This window comes from Gadus morhua, chromosome 11 (genome assembly GCF_902167405.1).
Source record: "Gadus morhua chromosome 11, gadMor3.0, whole genome shotgun sequence".
Lineage (NCBI taxonomy): Eukaryota > Metazoa > Chordata > Actinopteri > Gadiformes > Gadidae > Gadus > Gadus morhua.
This window is the reverse complement of record NC_044058.1, coordinates 16,227,628-16,252,627: the sequence shown is the minus strand read 5'-3', so window position 1 is coordinate 16,252,627 and position 25,000 is coordinate 16,227,628. Positions and strand designations below refer to the sequence as shown.

The 25,000-nt window shown below is 48.6% G+C and overlaps 1 protein-coding gene across 2 annotated transcripts in view; it reads left to right on the top strand.

Moving 5' to 3' along the window:
- LOC115554503 (nuclear factor of activated T-cells, cytoplasmic 1-like) overlaps positions 1 to 25,000 on the top strand; it is a 60,819-nt gene that overhangs the window by 32,036 nt on the left and 3,783 nt on the right. The window contains exons 8-9 of one of the 2 annotated variants that reach the window (XM_030371275.1): positions 1,490 to 1,631; positions 8,566 to 9,219. In XM_030371275.1, the coding sequence (XP_030227135.1) occupies positions 1,490 to 1,631; positions 8,566 to 9,219 (796 nt within the window). The remainder of the gene's footprint in view (positions 1 to 1,489; positions 1,632 to 8,565; positions 9,220 to 25,000) is intronic. The other variant, XM_030371276.1, reaches the window with a different exon arrangement.

The window sequence follows — 25,000 nt, the reverse complement described above, 5'->3', positions numbered from 1 at the left end:
AGGCTCTGACACCAGGCCGGGGCCCGGCGATGCTTCCTGTGGAGTGGACGCTAGTGCACTTTGCGTGTCTGTTGGCCTGAGTGTCTTAAGTGCTGCGCATCAGGGCCATTCTGGGTGCTGCTGCCGGTGCTGTTGAGCGGAGGTAGGGGTGCTAGTTGATGCACACGTTCAGATTTATTTTGTGTGCCGTGTGTTGCATCAGCAGGGCTGGATGTGGACGCTCAGAATCTTAATTGGCCTACGGGGCGGACGACCTGAGTCCCATGATGCAAGGGAGGGCGAGGCTTAGTTGGGGAATGGGAGGGTGTTTGCGGAATGCTGAGTCAATTAAAAATGAGCAAACAATACAGGGGGTTAAATGATAACAAACGAGCTGAATGGGAGAGAGAGAGAGAGAGAGAGAGAGAGAGAGAGAGAGAGGGAGAAAGAGAGAGAGAGAGAGAAAAACCAAGAGCGAGGGAGGGAGAAAAGAGGTTGTGCGAGAAAAAAGGTTGTGAGCCAGAATTCACCTTAGTCCACCTCCCTACCTGTGACTGTATTGCAGCATAGAGCTCAGTAGTGTAAAACACAGGGACACATGTGCTGTGCTCCTTCTCTCTCCCTTCCTCACGGGCAGTAGGGGCCATCAAAAAGCTGCATCCTGCCCCCCCCCCCCCCTCCCCGACTGACAAAGCCAGCAGGGGAGTTGGGCTCGCTGCAGACAGACGTAAACACACCGACAGAATCCTCTTTGTGTGCTGTTGGCCTCTCGCTAGAGAGCAGTCAAAAGTTCATGTCCGTCCAGACTTGCCGTGGTGGGGCCTGAGGGTGGGGCGGCGTTGGTGGGGGGGGGGCGGGACGGAGTTGGAGGGAGGCCACTCCACAGGGAGACGTAGCTGTGAAAACAAATAAAGACAGCCGCCCTCTCTCTCTCTCTCTCTCTCTCTCTCTCTCTCTCTCTCTCTCTCTCTCTCTCTCCCTCTCTCTCTCTCTCTCTCTCTCTCTCTCTCTCTCTCTCTCTCTCTCTCTCTCTCTCTCATCCTTCCTGTGCTAGGCAGGCACACAAGGTGGAGACCTTGGTGGCCTTTTTATTTCTTTTTTTCCTGTGAGACCCGACCGGGGCTGTGGACAAACATCTGTCTCACTGCCCTCCCCTCTGCCCTGCGGGAAGGGGGGGGGGGGGGGGGGTCTGGGGAGAGATCACAGTCCAGGTGACCTCACCTACCTTGTTGTTCAGCCCGCATGCGTCCGCAGGCTGCGCCCAAACAGGTCCGCAGTGAGACAATAAACTCAAGCCGCTGATTAATGATCCCCTCGCATGGGGTGCACCCCCCCCCCCCACCTCCCCTCGTACAACCAAACCGTTTCAAAACCACTTCATACAGCACAGGAGATCTCCTGATCTGAACACAATGAAAAGGTGGTCATTGTTGGTAGATGGGTCATCAACGGAAGTGCTCTTCATTGTGTGTCGTATTAAAAATGCGTGCGGTTCCTTCTTCTCCCCCAGAACACAATTGTGGTGGAGATCCCGCCCTACCGGAACCAGAGGCTGTCCAGCCCGGCGCAGGTCAACTTCTACGTCTGCAACGGCAAGAGGAAGCGAAGCCAGTGCCAGCGCTTCACCTACCTGCCCTCCAACGGACATTTTGGTAAATCCTCTTTCTATTCTTCCCCTTGCAGTTATAACGTTGTTTTGTTTTCCGCCATTTCTTTGTTGGTCAGACTTCAACAGCTCTGGAAATCAGACTTTTGATTAATGTCTAAAGACTGATGGCTGAGTTCCTATCTGGTGAATGTAGGGTTTTACTGTCTTTCGCTTCATATTTGTTTGAACCAATTATTTTGCTGGAAGCGGAATCTGTATGTGTGTAACACAAACTCCGCCAACTGATAAAAGTGTCTGGAAAGGTTTTAAAATAAGTACTGTGTAGACCTCCCACTGTAGGAATACATATATAGAATATTCAATTCCTGGTTTCCGGCCCAGGCCCTCTACTGTCTCCTCGCAGAAATTCTGCTGTAGTACACAGTAGGACTGCTGTGATTAATAGATACATCATCTGTCCCAGATAATGTATCGATTGATGTGTGTCCATATTGCCATCTATACAGCTTACAACACTATTATTTTAAGATACGGGTAACCTGTAGCTGAATTGGGGCAGCATTGCTGCATTGAGTTAATTGAGAGGTTTGATCGCCCAGCCAGTGAGGATCATAGTAGGCTGCCTCTGGTATATTAACATTCTCTGGAAGAATCTCGAGAAGCATCCACCCAAATGGCACTTGTAGGTCTTATCACATCATTGATGATCTTCTTTGATTCTTATATTATTGATGATGTTTGTGTTGTGGTTTTGAGTTCATTTAAGCTTGGCGGCCCCACCCCCTCGGGGCCCGTCGGTGTGGGCGGTGTGTGGGAGGAGTCGGGTGGAGTGTGTTTACTCTGTAGTGGAGCTGCGTTCCCTCGTGATGAGGTGTACCTGCTGACTGACAGGGCCGCTGGCCAGTGTTGACGTTTAGGAGTAAATCTCAATCACCTGACGGGGGGGGGGGGGGGCTTCTGAGTTCATACCCTACATCACACTTCCCCTCCAGCTTGCAAAAACACACACACACACACACAAACCCACAGATGTGCATAGGTGCATACTTAGATGTCAAACACACACACATACGCACAGACACACACACACACACACACACACACACACGTGCACACACATGCACAGACACATGTTCACACATATGCACACACACATGCATGTGCATACACACACTCACACACACACACATGCACATACATTGACACATGCACACACACATTGTAACTTTACTCATGTACTAACCTGAAATCCCATAAATTCCTCGGTACTCATTCTGTGTCCTTGCCTCTACAGAAAGTTGAGGCATTTCAAGAATGCCTGATTGAATCAGAAGGATACTTCCCAGAACTTGTCAGCCGGGTCTTTTTGCAAATACATACAGGTGAAGGCTTTTCACGGTCACATTTCAACAGAGTCAACTCCTGTGATGAACACTGCCCTCAATTAGATCAGAACAATGGCATTCTCTTTTTGCTCATCAGTGTCTCAGAACCTTCAGCTCTGCTGCTATAGCTTGCACATCATGTAGGTATATAGCCTGTAAGAGGATGTGACATTTAGATTATCACCAGATGTATTTATGGTCCTTTGGGGATAAGCAACGATTCACTCCCTGGCCAGGCTTCAGAGAGAAAGTAAAGCAGGGCCCTATTAGGAGATGCCTGATTAATGTGATGAGCAAGTGCATTGTGGGTAGCTGGACCAGTGCAAGGCTGACAAACTGTGGCCATATATAGCATCCCCCCCTCTCCATATACCAACCGGATATGGAAGAGAAGGAGATAGAGGCTCAGAGAGAGGCATCCAAGCCTTAACTGTGCATCACTAAGTCATTTCCACGAGCATAAACAAGAGTCTAATTAAAAGATGACTTGTTGCTATTTCTATTTTGCTGCCAAGTGAACCACGAGTGCAGAGAAGCAGACCACACACACAGGACCTGTGGCTCTTGCAAAGAGCTTAATTCACATTAACCCACAGTTCCTCAGATGATCGTTAATTATTTAGATTAACCACGCCTAAAATCTTGACTAAAATCAGCTGTGTGGGTGCATGTTGCCTATATCTTGCTTTTCAAGGTTTAAACTTAAGAGCGTTAGGACAGAAATAGTTTACACAGAGTGGGGGAGGTTGTGCATGGCGCAAAGCCTGCACACACACCACTACATACCTACAGTGGTGCATGGTGTGCAGAGAAACACATGCACACTCACAGTCATCACACTACTGACATCGCTCTGATCTGTGCACGAAAGCAGGCCTTCCGGCAAGCAGTCCCACTTCAAGCAGCATTGTGGTGAATGAGTGTATTTATAGAGAGCCCCTTCTTTCACACTGGTGTCTGCTCACCTACAGTATATAAGAGTCTTAAAATAGCTGCACTTGTTTGAGAAGCGGAAGGACGAAGCAAACTCTCTCTGGGCCTTAGATGCTGGTGAAAACAATTTTTATTTTTCCATTGTATCCGCGTGACTGGCGTGTTATTGGTTCTCATTAAACTACGTACATCCAGCGAAGAGTGTGAAACCGTGGTGGTGTGGCTTGAAACCCAAAGTGTTATTTTTAACCGAAAATTGCACTGTCCCACGCGAGCACAGCAGTTCAACTGAAAATTAAATATGTAGATTTGCTTTCTTGGTAGTAAGAGTAAAAATTGCTTTTGTGGACCCTAGAAACAAAGTGACTATAGAGGTACGCCCGCAGATAGGAAAACACCAGAGTGTTGGGCGAAGCACTAGAAAATACTAATGTTTCCAAAAGTTTTTTTTTAGAACAAAAACACCTGAACAGGATACCAAAGGCCTGCAGGTGGCCGCGGATCAAATGGGGCTGCATCCTTGCGAAAAAATGACAAGGCAAACGCTAGGGCAAGTGCCTTGCCTGGCACCCAGTGGTAGCCCTGGTTTTCCAAAGTCCCATCCCATCATTGTTGCAGGAGCAGAGACATGACGTGTTGCACTTTAAAAAAGGAGGAACCATTTTTTTGGTTGAAAACCACATTAAACAACAGTGTGCCGGCTATGACTGAAGCGTGAGCCAGCAGCTTCTCGGAATCCCTTTATTTTTACAGGCCGCTTGGAGATCCCTCTGTAATATCAAGTTCTATTCTTAACATGAACGGGTGCAGAACCCCCATCCCCCCCCCCCACCCAGTTGGTTTTGTGGTCAGCGAAAGAGAGAGAGAAAGCGAAGGATGCATGTTGGCTGAAGTCATGAGGACATTCTGAGACACTTACAGGAAAAAGTAAATGAAGCTCACATTGTTCTCTAAACCCACCACCATCACCAACCCTATCCCTCCTCCCCCTCCTCCTCCTCCTTCCTCCTCCACCCTCCCACGCCTCATGCCTTCCAAAAATATTTTTGGGCTCTGTTTGACACAGTCATGTTTTCCCAAAATGGTCAAGAATAAACCTGACCTGTTTTTGTCATGTCTACACTTTGGGACGGTGTTAGACACCCACGCCCCCAGCCCACCGACCGTATGCCGGGACAGCCAGCTGTCCTGCAGATTGTCTGCACAGTGGGGGGGGGGGGGGGGGGGGGGGGGAGGCAGGCACCTGTAGGTTGTAATGAATGACACCACCTGGCCATCTGGCAGACTCCACTCACCATAACACTAGAGAGATGAGTGCAGAGAGTGCAGTGTGCATTCTCGGTGTAGCAGTCTGGGCCCCTTCAGTCGGTACTCAACAGAAAACGAGGATGGCATAAAGGCTTCTCTCATGTAACCAATCCATAATGGAGACGGCCTATAGCCTGATGAAGCTTGAAGTTCTACGTTGGTACATAGCCATGAGTATAGCGCACTATAAATATTGAACAAACAGATAAGGTTAGAACACCTCATTCTATGACACACATGTCTGTCTCTTTAACTATTTTCATTTTGTTGAACAAACACATGCATAAGAACACACAATAACACACACACACACGCACACACACAAATGAACACACACACACACACACACACACACACACACACACACACACACACAGACAGACAGACAGACAGACAGACAGACAGACAGACAGACAGACAGACAGACAGACAGACAGACAGACAGACAGGCACACACAGACAGGCACAATCAAACACACGCACACTCTGTCCTCTATGACGTTGTTGTCCACGGAAACACAACACACAACTTTTAAACACCAATTCATCACTCGCCGGTAGATAACAGAGCGGCCCTCGAAGGTTGGGCTTCAAGATGAGCAGAGAAGGGAGAGATGAAGAGGAGGAGTAGTGGAAGGAAGAGGTGGAGGTGGAAGAGGCGGAGAGGAGGATATGAGGTGGAGGGGGGCATGGGGGAAGTGGAGGAGGGGGAGGAGAAGGAGCAGGGGGAGGAGAAGGTAGAGGAGGAGGAGGAGTAGGGGGAGGAGGTGCAGGGGAGGGGGAGGTAGAGGAGGAGCACATGTGTGGTGCATCAGTTGTCTGAGGGCCTTAACCCACATGGTAGGGAGGAAATGGAAACCAGCTGAATCGTTGGACCAGGCTCACATGGTGGATCTGCCTTCTGCCTTCTGCTCTCTCTCTCACTCGCTTACTCGCTCACTCTCTCACTCTCTCGCTCGCAAAAAATGAGGAGTGGGGGGTCATGAGCAGGTGGGGGGTATGCGATCGGGGCTGTGGGGAAGGTTTCTGTTTAGCGTCGGTGAATGATGTGTCTGAAAACAGACACCAAATGCTATCGGCCATTCATTGCATAATATGGGTTGAGACATTAGTCTTTAAGATTGGTTTGAAAAGAAAGAACACATTTTCACCTCTTCAAAATGTGAATTTATCGTTTTTACTTCAATTCTTCTATTGGATAGAAGACCTAAAGTGCTGTATTTCTGAAAGTGCTGTATTTCTGCTGTATTCGGAAGAACTTCATAGGCCAAATATATTTTTCACAGCCCCTTGCCCCTCCGTCACAGATACCTCGTATCTTATCAAAAGAATAAAACATAAAACATTGACAATGTATCCCCTTCCCAAGGGGCAGCTATTTATTCTATCCCTTTCCCTCCACTTCTTATTTAATATTCTTATTTTGTATCAATGTATCAGAGAGAGATACTGCAGTCACTGAGCAAAGTGAAGCAAGCTCCTCTGCCCTTTACCCCCAAAACAGGGAGCTCAGGGCGGGGCAACCAGGTCTTCCCACTGCCCTCCCCAGGCACCGGGCCCTGTCCCCAGGTCCTGCTGGGCAGACACGAGCTGACGTAAATGATCCTCCCTGGTGGGTAATCAGAGCACCTCAGCATCAGGTCTCACAGGACTGAACCGCGTCTGAGTCGAGTTCCGACTCGAGCGAATAATAAAATAATAATAATAACAACGCATTATTTATATATATATATATATATAAAAAGGGATGAAGTATAACACGGTGTACTTTTCACCGTTCCCGTTTCATTCGTCTCCCAAGTGTTCTTCGGTTTTATAAGTGCAAAGTAACGCAACATTCAAACAAGACGTCTCATTCACATCTGTGGGGGCCATGAGTAAATGTTAACAGGGGCGTATTTAGCCAAAACACTCATGGTTGGCATCAGACTCTCACCACACCCATTAATGTTTTTAACAATGAGCCGAAATAGAAACAGTGCGTTCATTGTGACTCAAAGGCCTTTTGCTGTCCATGCGGGCATCTTAACGCCGACCCTGTTAGTGGTGTCTTGGCATCGCCGCGAGCCGTGCACTCATAGCAATACTCACCCGCTCTTAAAGCGTTCTCTCTCCGCTCAGAGCCCCCCTGAGTGTTCAATAAACCTGAAAAAATAAAATAAAAATAGAATAATAATTTCTTTATTTTTTCAGTTTGGGTTGCGCATATAAACAGGAAGGATGGCATGACTGCCTCCTCACAGGATGATCAGGAAGTGAACTAGACGACCTCTAAATGGATTTGGTAGACGGCCGGTGAGGGAGAGTGGCAAGGGTGATCGAAAGAGGAGTGGGATGTGATGGAGGCTGGGGGTGGGGGAGGTCATTGAACTCTCTCTCTCTCTGCATTAGTTCATTAGTTGAGACTCCTGAACTCCTAAAACCACAGGCATAGCACTACCGCCTCTTAAGGGGCTCATTCCTCCCAATCAAAATCAAATCATCCCTCTACTTCCCCTCTCTCTCTCCCTCGCTCGCCCTCTCTGTCCATCTTACCCTCTTGCTCTTCACTTTTGGGCCTTGAGACCTCTCCGTCTTCCGCCTCGCACTCACTCTCTCCTCCTTCTCTTTTGGGCTTTTTGCAACAATTACTTTCAGACCGTGGATGAATCTTGGTGGGGGTGGGGTTTGGGCGGGGGGGGGGGGGGGTTCTGGTAGAAGCAGCCACAGCGGCAGAAGTAGCGCACTGCTCTAAAGCAACTCTTTTATGGGATATCAGAGGCCCGGGGAGAGTCCAAAGAAAATAGGTCTTTTGATTATTAGAGCCAGCTGTGGCTTTCCGAAAGTGATGACTCATACGTTTTTTTTGTTTCTTTTCCCCCACCAACCCACCCCAATTCTTTTCGGTTGTGGAGTGGTAAGGGGGGAGCTGAGATTGGTGGTTGTGTGTGTGTGTGTGTGTGTGTGTGTGTGTGTGTGTGTGTGTGTGTGTGTGTGTGTGTGTGTGTGTGTGTGTGTGTGTGTGTGTGTGTGTGTGTGTGTGGCGGGGGCTGGGATTGTGTGTGTGTGCGTTGGGGGGAGTGAGGGGAGGGGGGGGGGGGGGTGTTCTGGAGCTCCCTGCCAATTCAGCACTGCGAACCACACTCCCTGGTGGATGTGCTGGGGCCGAGGCGCGGGTATCCTCAGCCTGGAGGCGTGGCTGAGCCCCAGCGCCTGGGCTCTCTGCGCCGCGGCTCCCCTCGCTCCCTCCCTGGGCCACGTGGACCGCCCGCACCACTGAACACATCTTTCCATCGCTCTTCCACTTCTTTTCCCTCCATAGATCTCGATATATTTGTTTCTTTCTTTGTGTCTTCTTGTATCTTCCTGCAGTGCCGATAATAAAGACAGAGCCCAACGATGAGTACGACTCTCTGGGCGCCCCCCGGCCGCCCAAGCCCTACTTCAGCCGGCCCCGGCTCTCCCCCATAATACCGCTGGGGGACGGGGAGGACTGCCTCATGGGGGACTACCCCCCCTGCCCGCCCCGCCACGCCTCCCCGGGCTCCAGCCCCACGCTGCACGACCTTTCCCCGGCGGCGGCGGCGGCGGCGTACAGCAAGTGCCTCCCCAACAGCCCCGCCCCGGCGGCCCCGCCCAGCTCCATGGCGTCCATCATCCAGGAGAACCCGGGCCGCCCGTCCACCGCCACGGGCCACCCGTCCTCCCCGGACCACGGCTCCTCCCCCTCTGCCCTGGCGCCGCTCCACGCCCAGGGCAGCCCCCACGCGGGCTACCACCCGGGCTACGCCAACAGTTGCAGCAGCGCCTCGTCCTCCTCCGGGTCCCAGCCCTCCACCCCGTGCGGGGACAGCCCCTTCATGCAGGCCTACAGCCCCGTCCAGGGCCAGCAGCAAGCGGCGGCCGGGACGACCCAGGCCAAGGGCGGCTCGCCCGGCCTGCTGCGGGACGACGCCAGCCCCCCCGCCCCGGCCGTCACCGTCAAACAGGAGCCCCAGGAGCTGGACCAGATGTACCTGGACGATGGTGAGTCGTCACGCAAACCTCCGTGTGTTCCGCTCCAAAAGGTCGAGGTCAGAGGGCAAACTCAACGGCCGACGCCCTTCGGTTAAGAGTGATATGGGTGTGTTTAACGAGGGGCTTTCTATTCACGGCCATATTTTTCCCATTGGGATTCGAAACTGTTGACACACCTCCTTATCTGCGCTGTCCCTCTCCCCCCCCCCCGGCCAAGCCCGGCCGGCCCTCCCGCCCTTCACTATTTCCTGATGAAATTCTGGGATTGGATTTACGTCAAAGCCGTGTTCATTTTAGGCCCCCCCACCGGCTCCATTTATTTGCTTTTGCCGCGAGGTGCGACCCGGCTTTTGTTGTAGCGGCGAGCGTGGCCGGCTCCATAATAGTCCCCCCGCAGCCCTGATGGGGATCTGAACCAATCTGTCAAAACATCAGAGGCCGCGGGTCGGCCGGGGTTGTGCGGCGAGAACAAAAACAGTGGCACACGCGCACACCGCCAACCTGTTGACACGGCAACTAATGAAGGAAGCAAAACAATGGATCAGGGTTTCCTGAACGGAGATCCCCCGCGCCACGCATACACACACACACGCACACACAGACACACACACACACACACACACACACACACACACACACACACACACACACACACACACACACACACACACACACACACGCACCTCGCTCTACCTCTCTCTCTCTCTTTCTCGCTGGGAGAGATGTTTGCAGGCAGGGGGCCCGGGGCTCGCGTCCCCCTGTTCTCCCCACGGGGCCTCCGCCCTGCAGCTGTCGTCATCAAGGGAGCATGTGCGATGATGGTGGTCACACCTGGGGGGTGGGGGGTAGATAAGGGCTGGCTGCTGCTGCTGCTCTCTCTCGCTCTCTCTCTCTCTCTCTCTCTCTCTCTCTCTGTCTCTCTCTCTCTCTCTCTCTCTCTTTCTCTCTCTCTCTCTCTCTCTCTCTCTCTCTCTCTCTCTCTCTTTCTCTCTCTCTCTATCCCTTGCTCTCTCTGGCTTTCTCTCCCTATAGAACTCTCTAGCTCCCTCTCTCTGTCTTTGTGTCTGTGTGTTCAACATCCACCGTGATCTTTAAGCCTCTGTTGACCTGCCACCCTGGTTGCCCTGAGCCCAGCCCTGTTATGATCCAAACAGCAGGGAACGCATCATCAGCTGCACATCCTGCCCTTAATGATACAACTTTCTTGGCTGTTTTCACCGGGACAATTAGGTGGGGTTGGTGGAGTGTGTGTGTGTGTGTGTGTGTGTGTGTTTGTGTGTGTGTGTGTGTGTGTGTGTGTGTGTGTGTGTGTGTGTGTGTGTGTGTGTGTGTGTGTGTGTGTGTGTGTGTGTGTGTGTGTGTGTGTGTGTGTGTGTGTGTTTGTGCGTTTGTGTGTGTATCCATGCATGCATGCACGTGTGTTCACTACACACATTTTTTTACCCGATTGCTCTGGGAGTATAGCCGCAATAGGCAGTAGGGGACCGGGGGAGTTGGGCTGTGATCTGTAATTGAGTTGAAATGCGGCTCTCAGCATATCCGTCAGCCCTGATGAGTCCCATTTGTGTGCACCTCATAAACAGACAAAGGCGTACGAGGAGGACGTCCATGTGTTATCGGGGCTCTGTAAAAAATCATCTCTTCCCTACCGGATCACTTCGCCGCCTTTCAACCCTTTATCGCCTCCTCTTCTCCGCTTCAAGCGGCCGGTAGTAAAATCCGAAAATCTGTAGCCGAGACGTAGTTCTGCAGCGTTATTGTCACACACGCTCCTGTGTTTGCCCTCATCCCGTATCCTGGTCCATCGGCAGGGTAGAGCGTTCAGTCTAGCTCCTAATTGAATGATCCTGAAACTCAAGCCGCGCTCTGCACTTTGTAAAGACGCCCATTAAGAGGGCTTTTTCAACGACATTACCGTGAAAATATTACAAATCAATGGCATCAAGGTGAGACGAAGCCGCTGATGTGATTTATTCCTCGGGGCAGGCCGCCCTGCCTCCCATCGGGTGTCACTTTCTCCTCTCTTGCGGCTGTGACAAGGGAAATACATCAGAGCCACGGATTACAGTTTGCATTAGGGATGCGCAGGAATGCGTATCGATTGACAAAGGACACAGGAGGCGGGCGCTGGGAAGGTAAAACCCCTCTGCGCGCCGGCCTTCTTCCATCACCTAATGTCTGCGTAAGCGTCTGTGGTGAGCTCCTGGAGGCCTGGTAAGTGTGCGGTGGTAACGGCACACTCTGTAGGCCTCTCCTTCTCTCTGGGCCCGCGGCCCCGCTCGCCCCATCCCACACACACTTTAAATGAGGCTTTAAGCTGAACTAAATAAGATCGGAAGGCGGATCGCGGGGGGGGGGGGGGGGGGGGGGGGGGGGGGGGGGGGCGGCGGTGTGGGTCGTTGGTGTAGTGCTTGAGTCCATTGGCGCCCATCCACACACGCACACATTATCAGCATGTGTTAGCGAGCTTAGATCTCCATTAAGAGGAAGGTGGGGGAGTGTGTGTGTGTGTGTGTGTGTGGGGGGGGGGGGGGGGGGGGGGGGGGGGTGATGACCTCACCCCACAGCGGTTGATTTAGCACCGGCCGTGTAAGTGTAGCCTTCCCCCTCGGCCAGGAATGAACTGGAGGCCAGTGATTTGAGTCTGCAAGAGCGCACTCCAAAACACACACACACACACACACACACACACACACATGTACACACACACACACACACGCACACATGGGCACACTCACAAAGACACACATCCACATACATACGTACGCGTGCACTGGAGCGGGGTTCCTCCCACGCGCGGGGCCCCGGGCCCCCCCCGGCCCCCCGGCCCTCATCAGGCAGAGGAAGTGCGTCTCGCTGATCGGCAGCAGGTCTTAACGCAGCCCCCGAGAAATCACTCCAGTTATCAGCAGTGAGCTACCGCCCCACCAGGAGTGGAGTCAGGACGCAGGGGGGGGGGGGGGGGGCACTGGAGATGGCCGGGTGGGCGTAGCGGCGGCGGCGGGGGGCTTTTTACGCCAGCGAGAGGGGAATATGTGGAATAATCATTTGCATTTGATTTTTTTTGGTTAGTATGCACTTCTGGCGGGTGGTTGGGATTTGAGTGGAGTGTGTTTGGTTTTGCACTTTCGGAAGGGTTCTGAGCCTGAAAGGGCCCCCCCTTACTCTCTCTCTCTCTGTCTCTGTTTCTCCCTCTCCCTATCTCTCTGTCTCTTTCTGACTCACTCTCTGTCCCTCTCTGTCTCTGTCTCACTTTCTCAGTCTCTCACTCACTCCGTCTCACACTCTCTTTGTCTCTAAATCTCTCTGTCTCTGCCTCTCTGTCTCTCTCTGTCTCTCTGTCTCTCTCCCTTATACCGATCACAAAGCTTGATCGAGTGCCATGAACAAAGAGTACAGGAAATGAATTGCATACTTTGAAACGTAGATATGACGCACTGACTCAACATTACTCACTGAACCATTTTTATAAGTGAGCTACACATCATGAGCGATGCAAATGCTTAAAGTGAGAATAGAATAACTGCAAGTAGTTCATATTGAATTCAAAGTGAATTCAGCATTTATGAAGCCTGTTCCTAAATGAAAGCTCATTAATAAGCAATTCATAATCTATTCTAAATTATTAATAAGAAAATTAGAAAATGCTTGGTGCCTAAGTTAATGATTAAAAACTATTAACAATGTTTTGATAATGCTTCATAAAAACTGCAATTCATGATAAGATCCATTATTTTAGTATTTTGTGTGACCTCATCGAGATCTAGATAGTCGTAACTTTAGCTCAAAAGAAAATACTTAACTAATTCTTTCTAACTACCTAAACCAAACATGAATTGCAGCATTGTTAAGGGTTTATAAAGCATTACTAATGCGTCATAAACAGTAAGTAAATCCATTACTTGAACTGGAAAAATGATCGTACAAACCACTATCTTATTACCTTATTAATAGTGTATAATGTGTAACTAAATGAATAGTTTACTCAGGAGTATTCATGTACGAACAATGTTTCATAAATAAGGAACTCACTATTAACTACTGCTTTATTCATATTTACAATCAAACAAGACTTACAATGCAACAAAATATTTTTCTCCATACCGCTCAATTATAAGCTTCTATGCCAAAAATCCATCCCAATAAATGGATGGCAAAACTACAGCATATGTTGTCACACACCCTGAATGACATCACACCCCCCACCGCCTGTCACATTCATACACAGATACGCATGAGTGCACATTGGCACATGACAACCAGCGCGTTTCCAGTATATGTATTCGATCCAAGCCGTCACATCATATGGCACAAGCTCTTTATTAAGGGCTTTGTGCTGTTAGTGCGTGCATGCATGCATGTTTTCAGGGGTCTGTGCATGTGTATGTGCATGTGTGTGCATGTGTGTGCATGTGTGTGTTTATGTGTGTGTGTGCGCGTGTGGGAAGTGAGCACAATCCTTCTGCTGGCTGCTGCGTGTCCCCTCCTATTAGTTGCTGTTTGCGACGGGTGATATCATGAAGTGCAGCTAAACACACAGTCAGGGAGCTGGGGCGAGCTAATCAGAGGCATAGATTTAGACCAGCTGCGACTCCCACAAACACAGGCTCTTTATTCACTAAAATAAGATGAATGGGTGCCATGGCCCGAACCAGCTCCGCTGATGTCTGACATTCAACATGTGTTTTCTGATTGCCTCACATGACAACACCCCTTGTGTTGCTTTCCTGTTGTTTTTTTTTCTCAAGACCTCAAAATCATGGTGGATTAGTTTTGCTGCTACTGAACTTCCCATTTTTTTTTGCCTTCCTTAGTGACCCCATTCCCCCCCCCCCCCCCCCCCCCCCCCCCCCCCCCCCCCCCCCCCCCCCCCCCCCCCCACCACCCCCACCCCCCCCCCCCCTACCGCCCTGCTCTCCGACCACTCTCCAGCTCACTCCCTCGACAACGGTCAGCTTATGGTTCTGAATCTACGTTCAGCCAGCTTTTCTTCTGACTCTGCCTCTGGAAGATGTTACACATCCTGGCCGGGCGCCCTGACCGAAGAAGCCCTTAATGATGATGGAGAGTGCAACCTGCACCTCTCTGAATAAAACATACAGAGTAACCGTGGTGCAAGCCTATAGGCTCCTGAGATGGAGTGGTTTAATGCAGAACTTGGGGAGAAGACTCTGTCTAATGGGACTCGGGGAAGCTGAAGTGTGTGCGTCTTCTAAAAGACGTGTGCGTTGAGTTGCCTGTCACATACATGCTGGCTGTGGCCTTACTCAGTGTGTGTGTGTGTATGTGTGTGTGTGTGTGTGTGTGTGTGTGTGTGTGTGTGTGTGTGTGTGTGTGTGTGTGTGTGTGTGTGTGTGTGTGTGTGTGTGTGTGTGTGTTGTAACTGGAGCCACTGTTGCTTACACAAACAAGTCACCTTTGACTCCCAGTCTTGGCGGGAGCACTGGCTACCTTCAGATAATTGCAGAAAACGAGGAGATCCATCTTTTGGTTAAGTGCAATGTCAAGAACCTGTGGACTTCTCCAAGATATTGACAGGTATATGAGGAAGGGTGATGTCTTTTATATTATTTATGACCTTAAAGAGGATGTGGCTTTCTTTTTTCTATATATTATTTTTAACCATGTTTATATGTGCCGCTCTCTCCTGTTAGGAATGACAGTTTCCTGGCTGTCTTTTTGAACTGTTGGATAGGAAAAGAAAATATGTTTTATAGTCAGAGGGAAAATGAAAAAGTAGCTGCCGCAGGGTTGGCGACGGTACTCTCTGGATCATAAAGATCATCAGCTGCACACCGGTTTGAAGGCCTTCCAAAACAGTCCACAAAAACACCTCTTTCCTCAAGGCTCACGACACCAAGATTTATTGGCCATGAAATCAGCGTTTATCAACAAGAGCCTTGGTTATCTTACATATCTTAAGATAATATAATAATATATATATCTTATCGCATCGTAACTGACCCTGTGTCTAAAACAACCATGTGATCGGAAACAAATCATTGCGAATGAAGGAAAACATTCAGTATTATCACATGCAGATACCAGGTCATGAAAATAAACTAGAGAAACAATCATCCTTGAAGTGATATGTACAATGGGATAGAGGGAGCGCAGGAAGCAGTCCGTTAGAAGCAGGGATACCTTCGTATTTGGTTTGAGGTCCTCTGTATTTCCTCGGTTTCCTCATATCTGGCTTCTATCTCCGTTCCCCTGGCCGGACTTCAGAGACATCAGACCACTGCTTGCGATCACTTTTTCACAACACATTTCACTAAAGCCACTCCATTGTTCCTCCTGTGTTTTCCGAGATTGCTCACAGTTTAGCAAATGATTGGATTTAAGTGGAATCATATGACAATGGCAATGGGGTCACATCATCAATTCTTTGATTTCCATTCCCCCATTAAGCCTCGGGTATTATTCGTTTTGATAAGTCTAGCAAGACAAATCTGTAAGTATTAAATCCATTAATTACAAGAGTATTCTGGTGTGCATGTGTGTAATTGTGTGTGGTGTGTGTGTGTGTGTGTGTGTATGTGTGTATGTATGTGTGTGTGTGTGTGTGTGAGTGCCGGCACTCTTTTGGATCCCAAACTCTGGCGGCTGAACTCAAGGTCTGGTTTGGTTTCAGTTCCTCCGTCATAATATCCACAGTCACTGAGAAAGAATGTGTCTGCCGCACTGAAACGGGCGAAAATTATCTAAACAAATTATGTCTCTTTGTGTCTGAACTCTTAATACGCACCGCAACGTACGCCTTTACGTAAGCCAGTTACGTATGTCATAAGTGATCCGACATGGAGAACGCATGTGGCCAGTGGGCTACTGCATGTCTAGCTTCGTTACCAACTCTGTTATATTGTTATTTGATTTCTCATTGGACGTGGAGGGGGTCGGCCGTAGAAAAAGTGCATCATCTGATTCCCCCCTTAAAGTGAGAGATAGAAATGCTATCAAAATGTAGATTCTACAGGTTAAAGATTGTGCCGAACGTACAGAGTCACCTGTGTTTGATTACTACCCCTGTCCAACAAACTAATCCTAAACTCACTCTTCTAGTTCATATCGTCACAATGAAAATTATATAAGGCCTATATAACTCTGTCGGGTTTACCGACCATTCTGTGAACCCCCAAACTATCAAGTATAGCAGTAGGGTGCCGTGTATGTGTGTGTGTGTGCGCGTGTGTGTGCGTGTATGTGTTTGTGCGTGTGTGCGTGCATGCCTGTGTGTGCACATGTATGTCATCAAAAGTCTAACAAAGTATTGGAGATGCAGTGCGTTGCCCAAGAGCACTCCAGCAGAATAGAAGCCTTGCTGTTCTAGGGACTCAACTCTCAGGTTTTAGGTTGAAGGAAGCAGCCCCCCCCCCCCCCCCCCTCCCCCATACTACACTTTAACCTCAGCCTGCACACACTCCTCATGTCTTGGAGTGTGTGTATGTGATGTGTGTCTGCGCGTGTGTGCATGTGTGGGGAGGTGGGTTTGGCGCTGGGCTGATGGTGAATACCTGTGGCATCGGTAAACATGAGCACATCCAGACCGTTTAATAACAGCATATGAAATGTGTTAGCTCAGTGAAATAGAATCTGCTAGTGACGGATGTCAACAGAATGAGGCCCAATGCCGCTGGCCAACAGCAATGGGGGAAGCCGTGAGGTTTGCTTCTGTTGGCAGCTCGGCTGTCCTCACTGTGGGCACACTGAGACAAGAGATGGGGGGGATGAGAGAGAGAGAACTACAGGCATCAAGAGAGAGAGAGAAAGAGTTATGAAGATCGTTTTTTATGAGCGAGAGGAAATGAGATGATATAGTTATATAATTCCAGCACAACCATAACAGTCCCAGTGGCTATACTCGGAACAATATCAGGCAATGTACAATGTCCCCTGTTTGTATTACCCAGCCGATCACACAAATCAATTTCCATGGAAATAAACATGAAGAGCTGTTCGGTTGCTTTGGTTTCACTTGATAATAAAATCCTTGTAGTTGATAAGCATGTTCACTGGCAGGTCTAGATTCATTCAGTCACCCCTTTCAGCATTTCAGCAGTAGCTTTTCACATTTTAGTATGGCAAAGAAGAGAAAGAAAAGATGGAAAAGAGAGATGCAGCGATGAGAGATGAATTAGGAAGGGGTTGGGGTCAGATCATTTTCGACGTTTCCTTAAGTCCTGCGGTATTCACCCTGCGGCAGAAGAAGCAGGTCAACTGTGGAAAGGGAGGCCGACCCAGACAGACAGAGGAAGAGGGGAAAAACTGACGTGGAAGAAAGTAGCGTGCAGTCTTGGACGCTTTTCCCTGGCACTTTCTGTCGTTCACACACACGCATACATACACACACACACACACATACACACATACATACACACAAACAGACACATACACACCCCTTCACATATCTACACTCACAGAGCAATGAAATGTGTGCACACACACACAAACACACACTTATTCACACAGAAAAGCACACATGCTCAAACGTACACCTACACAGATCTACGTACATCTGCGCAGATCATTCACACAGACAAAGCACACATGCAAAACCAAACATTTACACATTTACACCCCTACAAACACATTCGCACGCATGGACAATAAGCCTAGCAAACACACACACACACACACACACACACACACACACACACACACACACACACACACACACACACACACACACACACACACACACACACACACACACATGTTCCTCCTCAGGTCAAAGCTATTGAATGAGAATTTTTTAAAAGTCGAAGAAGGATAAATACCGCGCTAGTTTATTTCCCCTCCGTGCTCCCTGGTAATCATGAACAAAGTGCCGTGACCTGCCTTGGAACAGGGGAATAGGTTTACTTTGCGGAAGCAAGTGATCAAAGTCAGTGACCTGAAAGTGTCTTTGGGTTACCACAAAACTCTCTGCAGTTGTATATCTTAATTGAATTTGAATGAATCTATTTGTCTTTTGTGTTTGTTTAACCGTTATTCAAACAAGTAAGTCTCATTGACGTTTCAAATCTCTATTAAATCACATCTCTCAATCAAGGATTATAGCTATCTCTCCATCCCTATCCATCTGTAGCGCTCTATATTCAACCCTGTATGTTTTTACTTGTAGGTTGGTCTAATTGAGATCTCACATCTCTATTACAAAGACACTATCAAGTGTTATTGATCTCTATCTCTCCATCAATATCATTCTACATCTATCTATATCCCATCCTGTTTGTGTTTATTAGTAGGTTAGTCTTATTGAGGTTTTATATCGATATTGCAAGAGACAATCCATCCATCCATCCATCCATCCATCCACCCTGTTTGTGTCGACCTGTTTTGTTGTACGGTGGGCTAAGGGGCAGCCGGTGATGTCTTCACTGTGGAGGTGAAGGGGTTACAGGCTCCAGGGGGAAGAAGGGCTTTCATCTGCATTCTAGGAACACGAAGGACCGTCGGGGTTGACGGATGTAGCAGAGAACACAATACAATTTCACAGACAGACTCTCAAACGCACGCACGCACGGGCACATCTCCAGGTCAGGAGTGAGACGGTACCTTGAGGGAACCCCATCTTATTCAGCTTTTGAACTGTGCATTAAACTGTACCTTACACTGTAGTCACTGTAGACAGAGAAATAATCAAATAAATACACTGAGAGAAAGATAGAGAAAGAGAGAAAGAAAGAAAAAGATTAATGAAAAAGAAAGAAAGTGAGAAAGCCTGAGAGAAAGGAGGACAGAAAGAAAGAACAAAAGACCCTTGGGGTAATGTCGAATTGGTACAGAGTCCTACTGCACAGCATGAACTTCTGAAAAGATTTAGTTACTCTACGACTCCAATTCGTTGCCTTTGCCGTGGCTTATTGTGAAGCGTGAAAGCCTCTCTGCCAACAGGTAGGGCTTTCACACAAACACTGACCATCTGGCTGCAGACAAAAAAACAAAAAGAGGAAGAAATGTAAACTCGTCCCATTTTTTCTTCATGGACCATGGTTTATGGTAAGCCTGCCATCGTAATTCTGATTCCACAGTGGTATTTATCAAATATTATGTTGCAATAGATGAGGAGAGTGCAATATATTGGCAGGCAGCCACTGTATGTATTCGCACAAATACTTAGCTTCAATGCTTGTTGAATTTCCAACCAAATCTTGAATTGGTCGAAAAGAAGATCACATATATTGGACAGGCAGCAATTGATAAAACGACACTGAATACAAATGTGAAGGTCATAAATCACATTGTATGCAGATGTACACTCTCATTCTCCTTCACATGGTAATAATCTACCGAGATATGATTGTTTCAACCTGTTTCGTTTCATTCGAAACCTGTGAAATTTCTTGCAGTCAGCGTCAGCCTTGGTCGAGCCATACGTTTCCAATTCTAAATCAATCACAGCGCTTTTTATCCGATGGCTGGGTTAGTTTACCATGAACCCGCTGGTAATGAGGCCCGCAAACAGCTTTAATCTGTTCCCTTTTATATCTCAATCACCCAGCTATGTTGGAGTGGGTGGCAACGCGCTGTGGTTGCAGGCTTCAGTGTCCGCTCCACTTTCTAGTTCTCCTGAATTTAAATTTGCATTGTGTACACTTGATTCTTTTATGGAGTTGTTTTTGTTTGTAGGAGACATTTACGTTGAGCAGTAAATGCTTTTATCCAAAGTGTCTCACAGGTGAGGCGGAGAACAATGAAACCATACAATCGATATTGGAGCAGCTACAAAAAAGAAAGTGCTGCAAGTTTCACTACGAACAACTGGGCAGAGTGCAGCGTAGCTTTAAGAAACAGAGACAAAGGGGAGCAGGTTTGCCTTGGTTTTTCTGTGGTAGTCGAGGGGTTAAGTGCATTGCAACAAAATAAGGTATGTTCTAAATAAAAGACAGTGGGCTGTAACAGAGAAGTACACAAGTCAGACGATGAAATGTTCCCACAAAAGAAGACTTCAAAGACATTATAAAAAGAATCCTATTTGAATTGACTTTCATGATGAACAACAGAGTGAGAGAAAGAGAGAGAGAACGGCACGGTACAGCGGTGACTTCATCCTAGAGTAACCAGCGCTGAGGGCATGAGAGAGCTGGCCTAACCATGTAAACACCCTTCCCCTCGCCTCCCTCCCCCATTGCACCTCCTCCTTCCCCCCTCCTCCTCCCTCCCCTCCATCCCTTATCCTCCCTGGGGAGAGGCCTCGAGTGAGCACTCCCTTGCCCCCACTGGGCCAGGGAGGAAGTGAGAGGAGGCGAGAGACAGAGAGAGACAGAGATAGATAGAGAGAGAGACAGGGTAGAGATTAGAGAGAGGAAGCCGCGCCGTAGATGAAAGGTCTCCAGGACTCTGTGCCGCTGTGCCAAAATAAGCAAGCTGCCGCTGGGGCTTTTCAATAAAAACCTGTTATCTTTGGTGGGCCCATTCCACTTTAATGGGTCTGCAGTATTTTATAGTTATAGTTATATATATATATATTTATGTGTGTGTACTTTTTTTTCCCCCTGCAGCCAAAGTGAATCAAATATATACAAAACCCCTCAAATAAGTAAACTGACCCAACACAGGTCTCCTTTTCTCATCTAATTATCTCTGCTGCAGCTTATGCCTCCACAGCCACTCTCATCTTGGATCTGTGTTCTATGAACCCTACAGTCCTCGTCGTGGAGCAGGTCCCAGGCCTTCCCTTCTCCACTTTTCCAATCCCCCACAGCTCCAATCATATTCCCTGTTTCCAGGCCTGTAAATATCAGACCATGTCGTAGTGTTACGGCTCACCTTGGCACAGTGGGGGGGTCGGAGGGTTGACTGTGTCCAAGCCGCACACAACGCTTGTAAAATCCGAGTGCCTGGCCCAACCATATGGCCCGATATCGCTTCAGAAGAACAACCCCACTATTTTTCACATCGGACCGATTCCTGACTGTTATAGCTATTTATATTTAAAAAATGTTCAAAGTTTATTTTCGGTCCGTTCTCCCCTATCGGATGGCGGAGACAAAGTGTGATCATATGGGCGTGCGGCCAGAGAGTTGCACATCAGCACTCTCTGTTCGAGGGGCTGAAATGTGCCGGCTGTGTGTGTATCATCACATCATTAGGCCCAAAGGGAGCTCGGCGATGGATTAGGTGGTGTCTACCTGCAGGCCCAGGGATGAATTTACGAAGTGCTCTATAGGGATGAGGGATTAACGGGACACTCTGTCTCTTCCCATGTGAGTTTGTGGCCACGGTAATAACAGTCGAAGAAACTGTTAAAAAAAAATGGTCTTTTTCTCTGTCCGTCTGGTCATCAGCTTCATATTTATTTATTATCACACTTTTCTTGTTACTTTTACTTTCTGCCCTATACTCTGCTCTGTCTCTGTCTTTTTTTTGTCTCTTTCCGTCTCGCGTTTTTCTTCCAACACTAACTCTTCACCCTGTGACCTCTCTCTCTCTCTCTCTCTCTCTCTCTCTCTCTCTCTCTCTCTCTCTCTCTCTCTCTCTCTCTCTCTCTCTCTCTCTCTCTCTCCCTCATTTGTGACATTGATCGTTAGTAGCTTGTGATTGTCAAGGCTGTCCCTTCTCTCCTGACAGTCATTTCAGAATGGCGTGGGAGGCTGCAAATTACCCATTAAGTGTTTCTGCTGCAGCCAAGACAAGATTTGATATAGCGGGGAAACATAAGTAATATGTACCAGGAAATTCAATTGTCTCTCTGCAGCAGCTACACAACGTGAAGTTGGTTAGGTACGATAGTTGCATCACCAATTTCACAAGCATGCCGGATTGAAGCGACAAGCGTTTTAACATTAACCAGTGTGTGTGTGTGTGTGTGTGTGTGTGTGTGTGTGTGTGTGTGTGTGTGTGTGTGTGTGTGTGTGTGTGTGTGTTTTTTTCTCAGTGTTTGTGTTGCAGGGTTGTGTGTCTTTGTGTGTTTGTGTGTATGTGTGTGTGTGTGTGTGTGTGTGTGTGTGTGTGTGTGTGTGTGTGTGTGTGTGTGTGTGTGTGTGTGTGTGTGTGTGTGTGTGTGCGTGTGTCTGTGTGTCCCTGTGCTTATGCACGCCGTGTGTCGGATCAGACAGGGATGGAAAGCCCTTGATGGTTTATGTATTTCTCTCTCTGCGCTGCATGCGTGTGAGTTCCTGCCCAGATCTCGTGTAATTGTAACGTCTGTGATGAGAGCAGATCACTGTGACTGCCGACTTCCTTACACTTCGTCGGGTAACCAAGAGTTTCTCTCCCCCCCCCACCCCACCCCAACACACAATGGCAGGAAACCAGGGGTCCACTTTCTCACAACCCCGACGAAGGTTCAAGAGAAGCGGTACTGGAAATGTAGGAAGCGTCTCACACTGCCGCAACACATGGGGTCATCCCCCCCAGCTGCCGACCCACTGCCACCGAGGGTTTATTCGTCAAACAAGAAAGAAAGTCAGAGTGAAGAAGTCAGGAAACTGCTCGACTTTCTCCCCAGCGTCCAGCAGCAGGTCGAACCCAAAGGTCCCTGGCAGGAAGCCTTGGTTCAACCGGGAGGTTCAGGGGTCGTGATTGGAGAGTTGGGAGGCCGAGCAAGAAGGGGGGGGGGGGGGGGGGGGGGGGGGGGGGGGGGGCATTGCCAGTCAGGCCGTGATAGGACGGTGGGTCGGCTTACCCAGGGAAGGAACCCCAGCACGGCTGATCCCGGGGGCCCCTCGGTGGAGCTCTGCGCCGTCTACCCAAACCACAGGGCGGCCCCTGTGCTCAGAGGATGCCCGGCTCTTATCGACCTCATCACACACACACACACACACACACGCTTATACACTCGCACACACACATATACACACCCCCCACCAGGGTTAATTCAACCCAGGTCAAGTTTAAACTCCAAGCTGAGATGTGAAAGCAGCCAGATGAAGTCATAACGACCTGTCTGTGATAACTTAAGAAGAGAGAGGCACAACAACCCTGTTGGCTATTGGCTGTGATGTCTACAGTTTGGGGCTTTATCTACTGTTTGTCTCTGTCTGCCTGTAAAGCTTGTCGTTGGCCTAAAAGCTTTTCGTTGGCGCACTGCTAACATTAACATTTCACACTCGCTCTGCCATAGCTCCGCTCCCAAACCGCTCAATGGTGATATGGAGGTTTGTAACATGAGCGTCTTCTACAACACCCCCTCTTTTAAAAGGAGCTTCTGGTTCCTTAAGCACTGGTGAAGCAGCTGAGCCCTTAACGGGTAAGCATGTGGTACCACCCCACCAGATCACTCACCTTGGGCCTTCACAAAAAGGTGTTTGTAGTCCGAGTGGCAAGGACGTATCGTGTGCTGGCATTGGCCGGCTGCGGTATGACCTCGTTTCCCTCTGTCACTCTCCCACCTGGCTGAAATAGATCACTCCCAGAGCGCGGTGACAGCAGTCCCCCCTCGGGGTCACATTGACCACCCAGGGCTCCTCCGCTAATCGAGAATGTCAGGTTTTTTGTTTTTCGTTCTAAGCTTTCGGCTTGCAGTTGTGGCAGGATTGCACCGTTTTTCTTTTTTTGTTTATTCATGCTATGATTCATCCGTGTTGCCAACTTTCCATTACGGAAAACTTAAACGAAGTAAGCAACACGGGACGTGATTGACAGCGTGTTTAATAATGACGTACAAGGATGAAACGCTTCCCCTTAGAGAAAGCGACTGTCGTTACGGGTCAACTCCTGGACTGAGTACGATTTCTGTGAGGACTGGAGCATCGTTGACATAACTCGCTACCACTACTACAACAGACGTTTTTAACAGTGGAGAACTAATACAAATTATAGAGGTGCTTCATTTCCCATTTGACAAGAACAGCTGTCTAAGACACAGCTGTCCACTGTGCCCTTTGGATTTAATACTTAAAGGAGACATATTATGGTGTTTTCCCAACAAGTAAACATAGTATATGAGTTCCAGAAAACATGCTTTCGAAGCTGTTTGCTGGAAATAGCATTTAGGAAAAAAAAAAATTGCCTACCGCTTTTCTCCTGTGTTTCAATCCCATCAGAATGTACTGTTTCTGGTGCCTGTAGCTTTAATGCAAATGAGCTGCTGCCCATTGACCAATAAGCTGTCAGAGGGAAACAGCATGGAGGGGAAGTGATTGTTGCCGTCTGCAGACTCCTGAAGTTCTATATCTTTATAATATAATATAATATAATATAATATAATAATAATAATAATAATTATAATTATAATATTATATAAGGCATAGGAGTTTTATATAATATAATTTCTAATATCACAGCCAAAAGTTATTATTAAAGACTGCGTCTGATGTCTCTAGTACTTCCACAACAAGTAAAGACTCGTAGTGGGGGTTATCTCGGCAATGGTTGAGAAGAATTGGGGGAAAGGAAGTCCATAATGAACCGCGACATGGCGGAGAAAGGGATTGTACTCCCGGAGCTCAGCTGCCGGACTGCCGCCGAGCTCTCCCCGGCAGCTCCGGCGGGGACAGCTCGGCGGCAGCCCGGAAGATCAGCTCCAGGAGTACAATCCCTTTCTCCACCGGAGCTGCTGGACTGCCGCCGGAGCTTCGGCGGCAATCCAGCAGCTCCGCCGGGCTCCCCATCAGGCAGTCACATCTCCGCCCAGCGCTCGTCCGCTGGTCCACAAAATCTTAGCTATGCTCTGATTGGAGGGGGGTGGGGAAGTTGGAGGTAATATTCAAATGTGCCCCCTTCCTGCGCATACACGCATGCAAACTTTTTTCAAAGTTTGCATGCGTGTGACCCAAAACAGCACCCAAAATCTCAGGAAAAGGGTTGTATTCATAATATGTCCCCTTTAATACAAACCGATTCA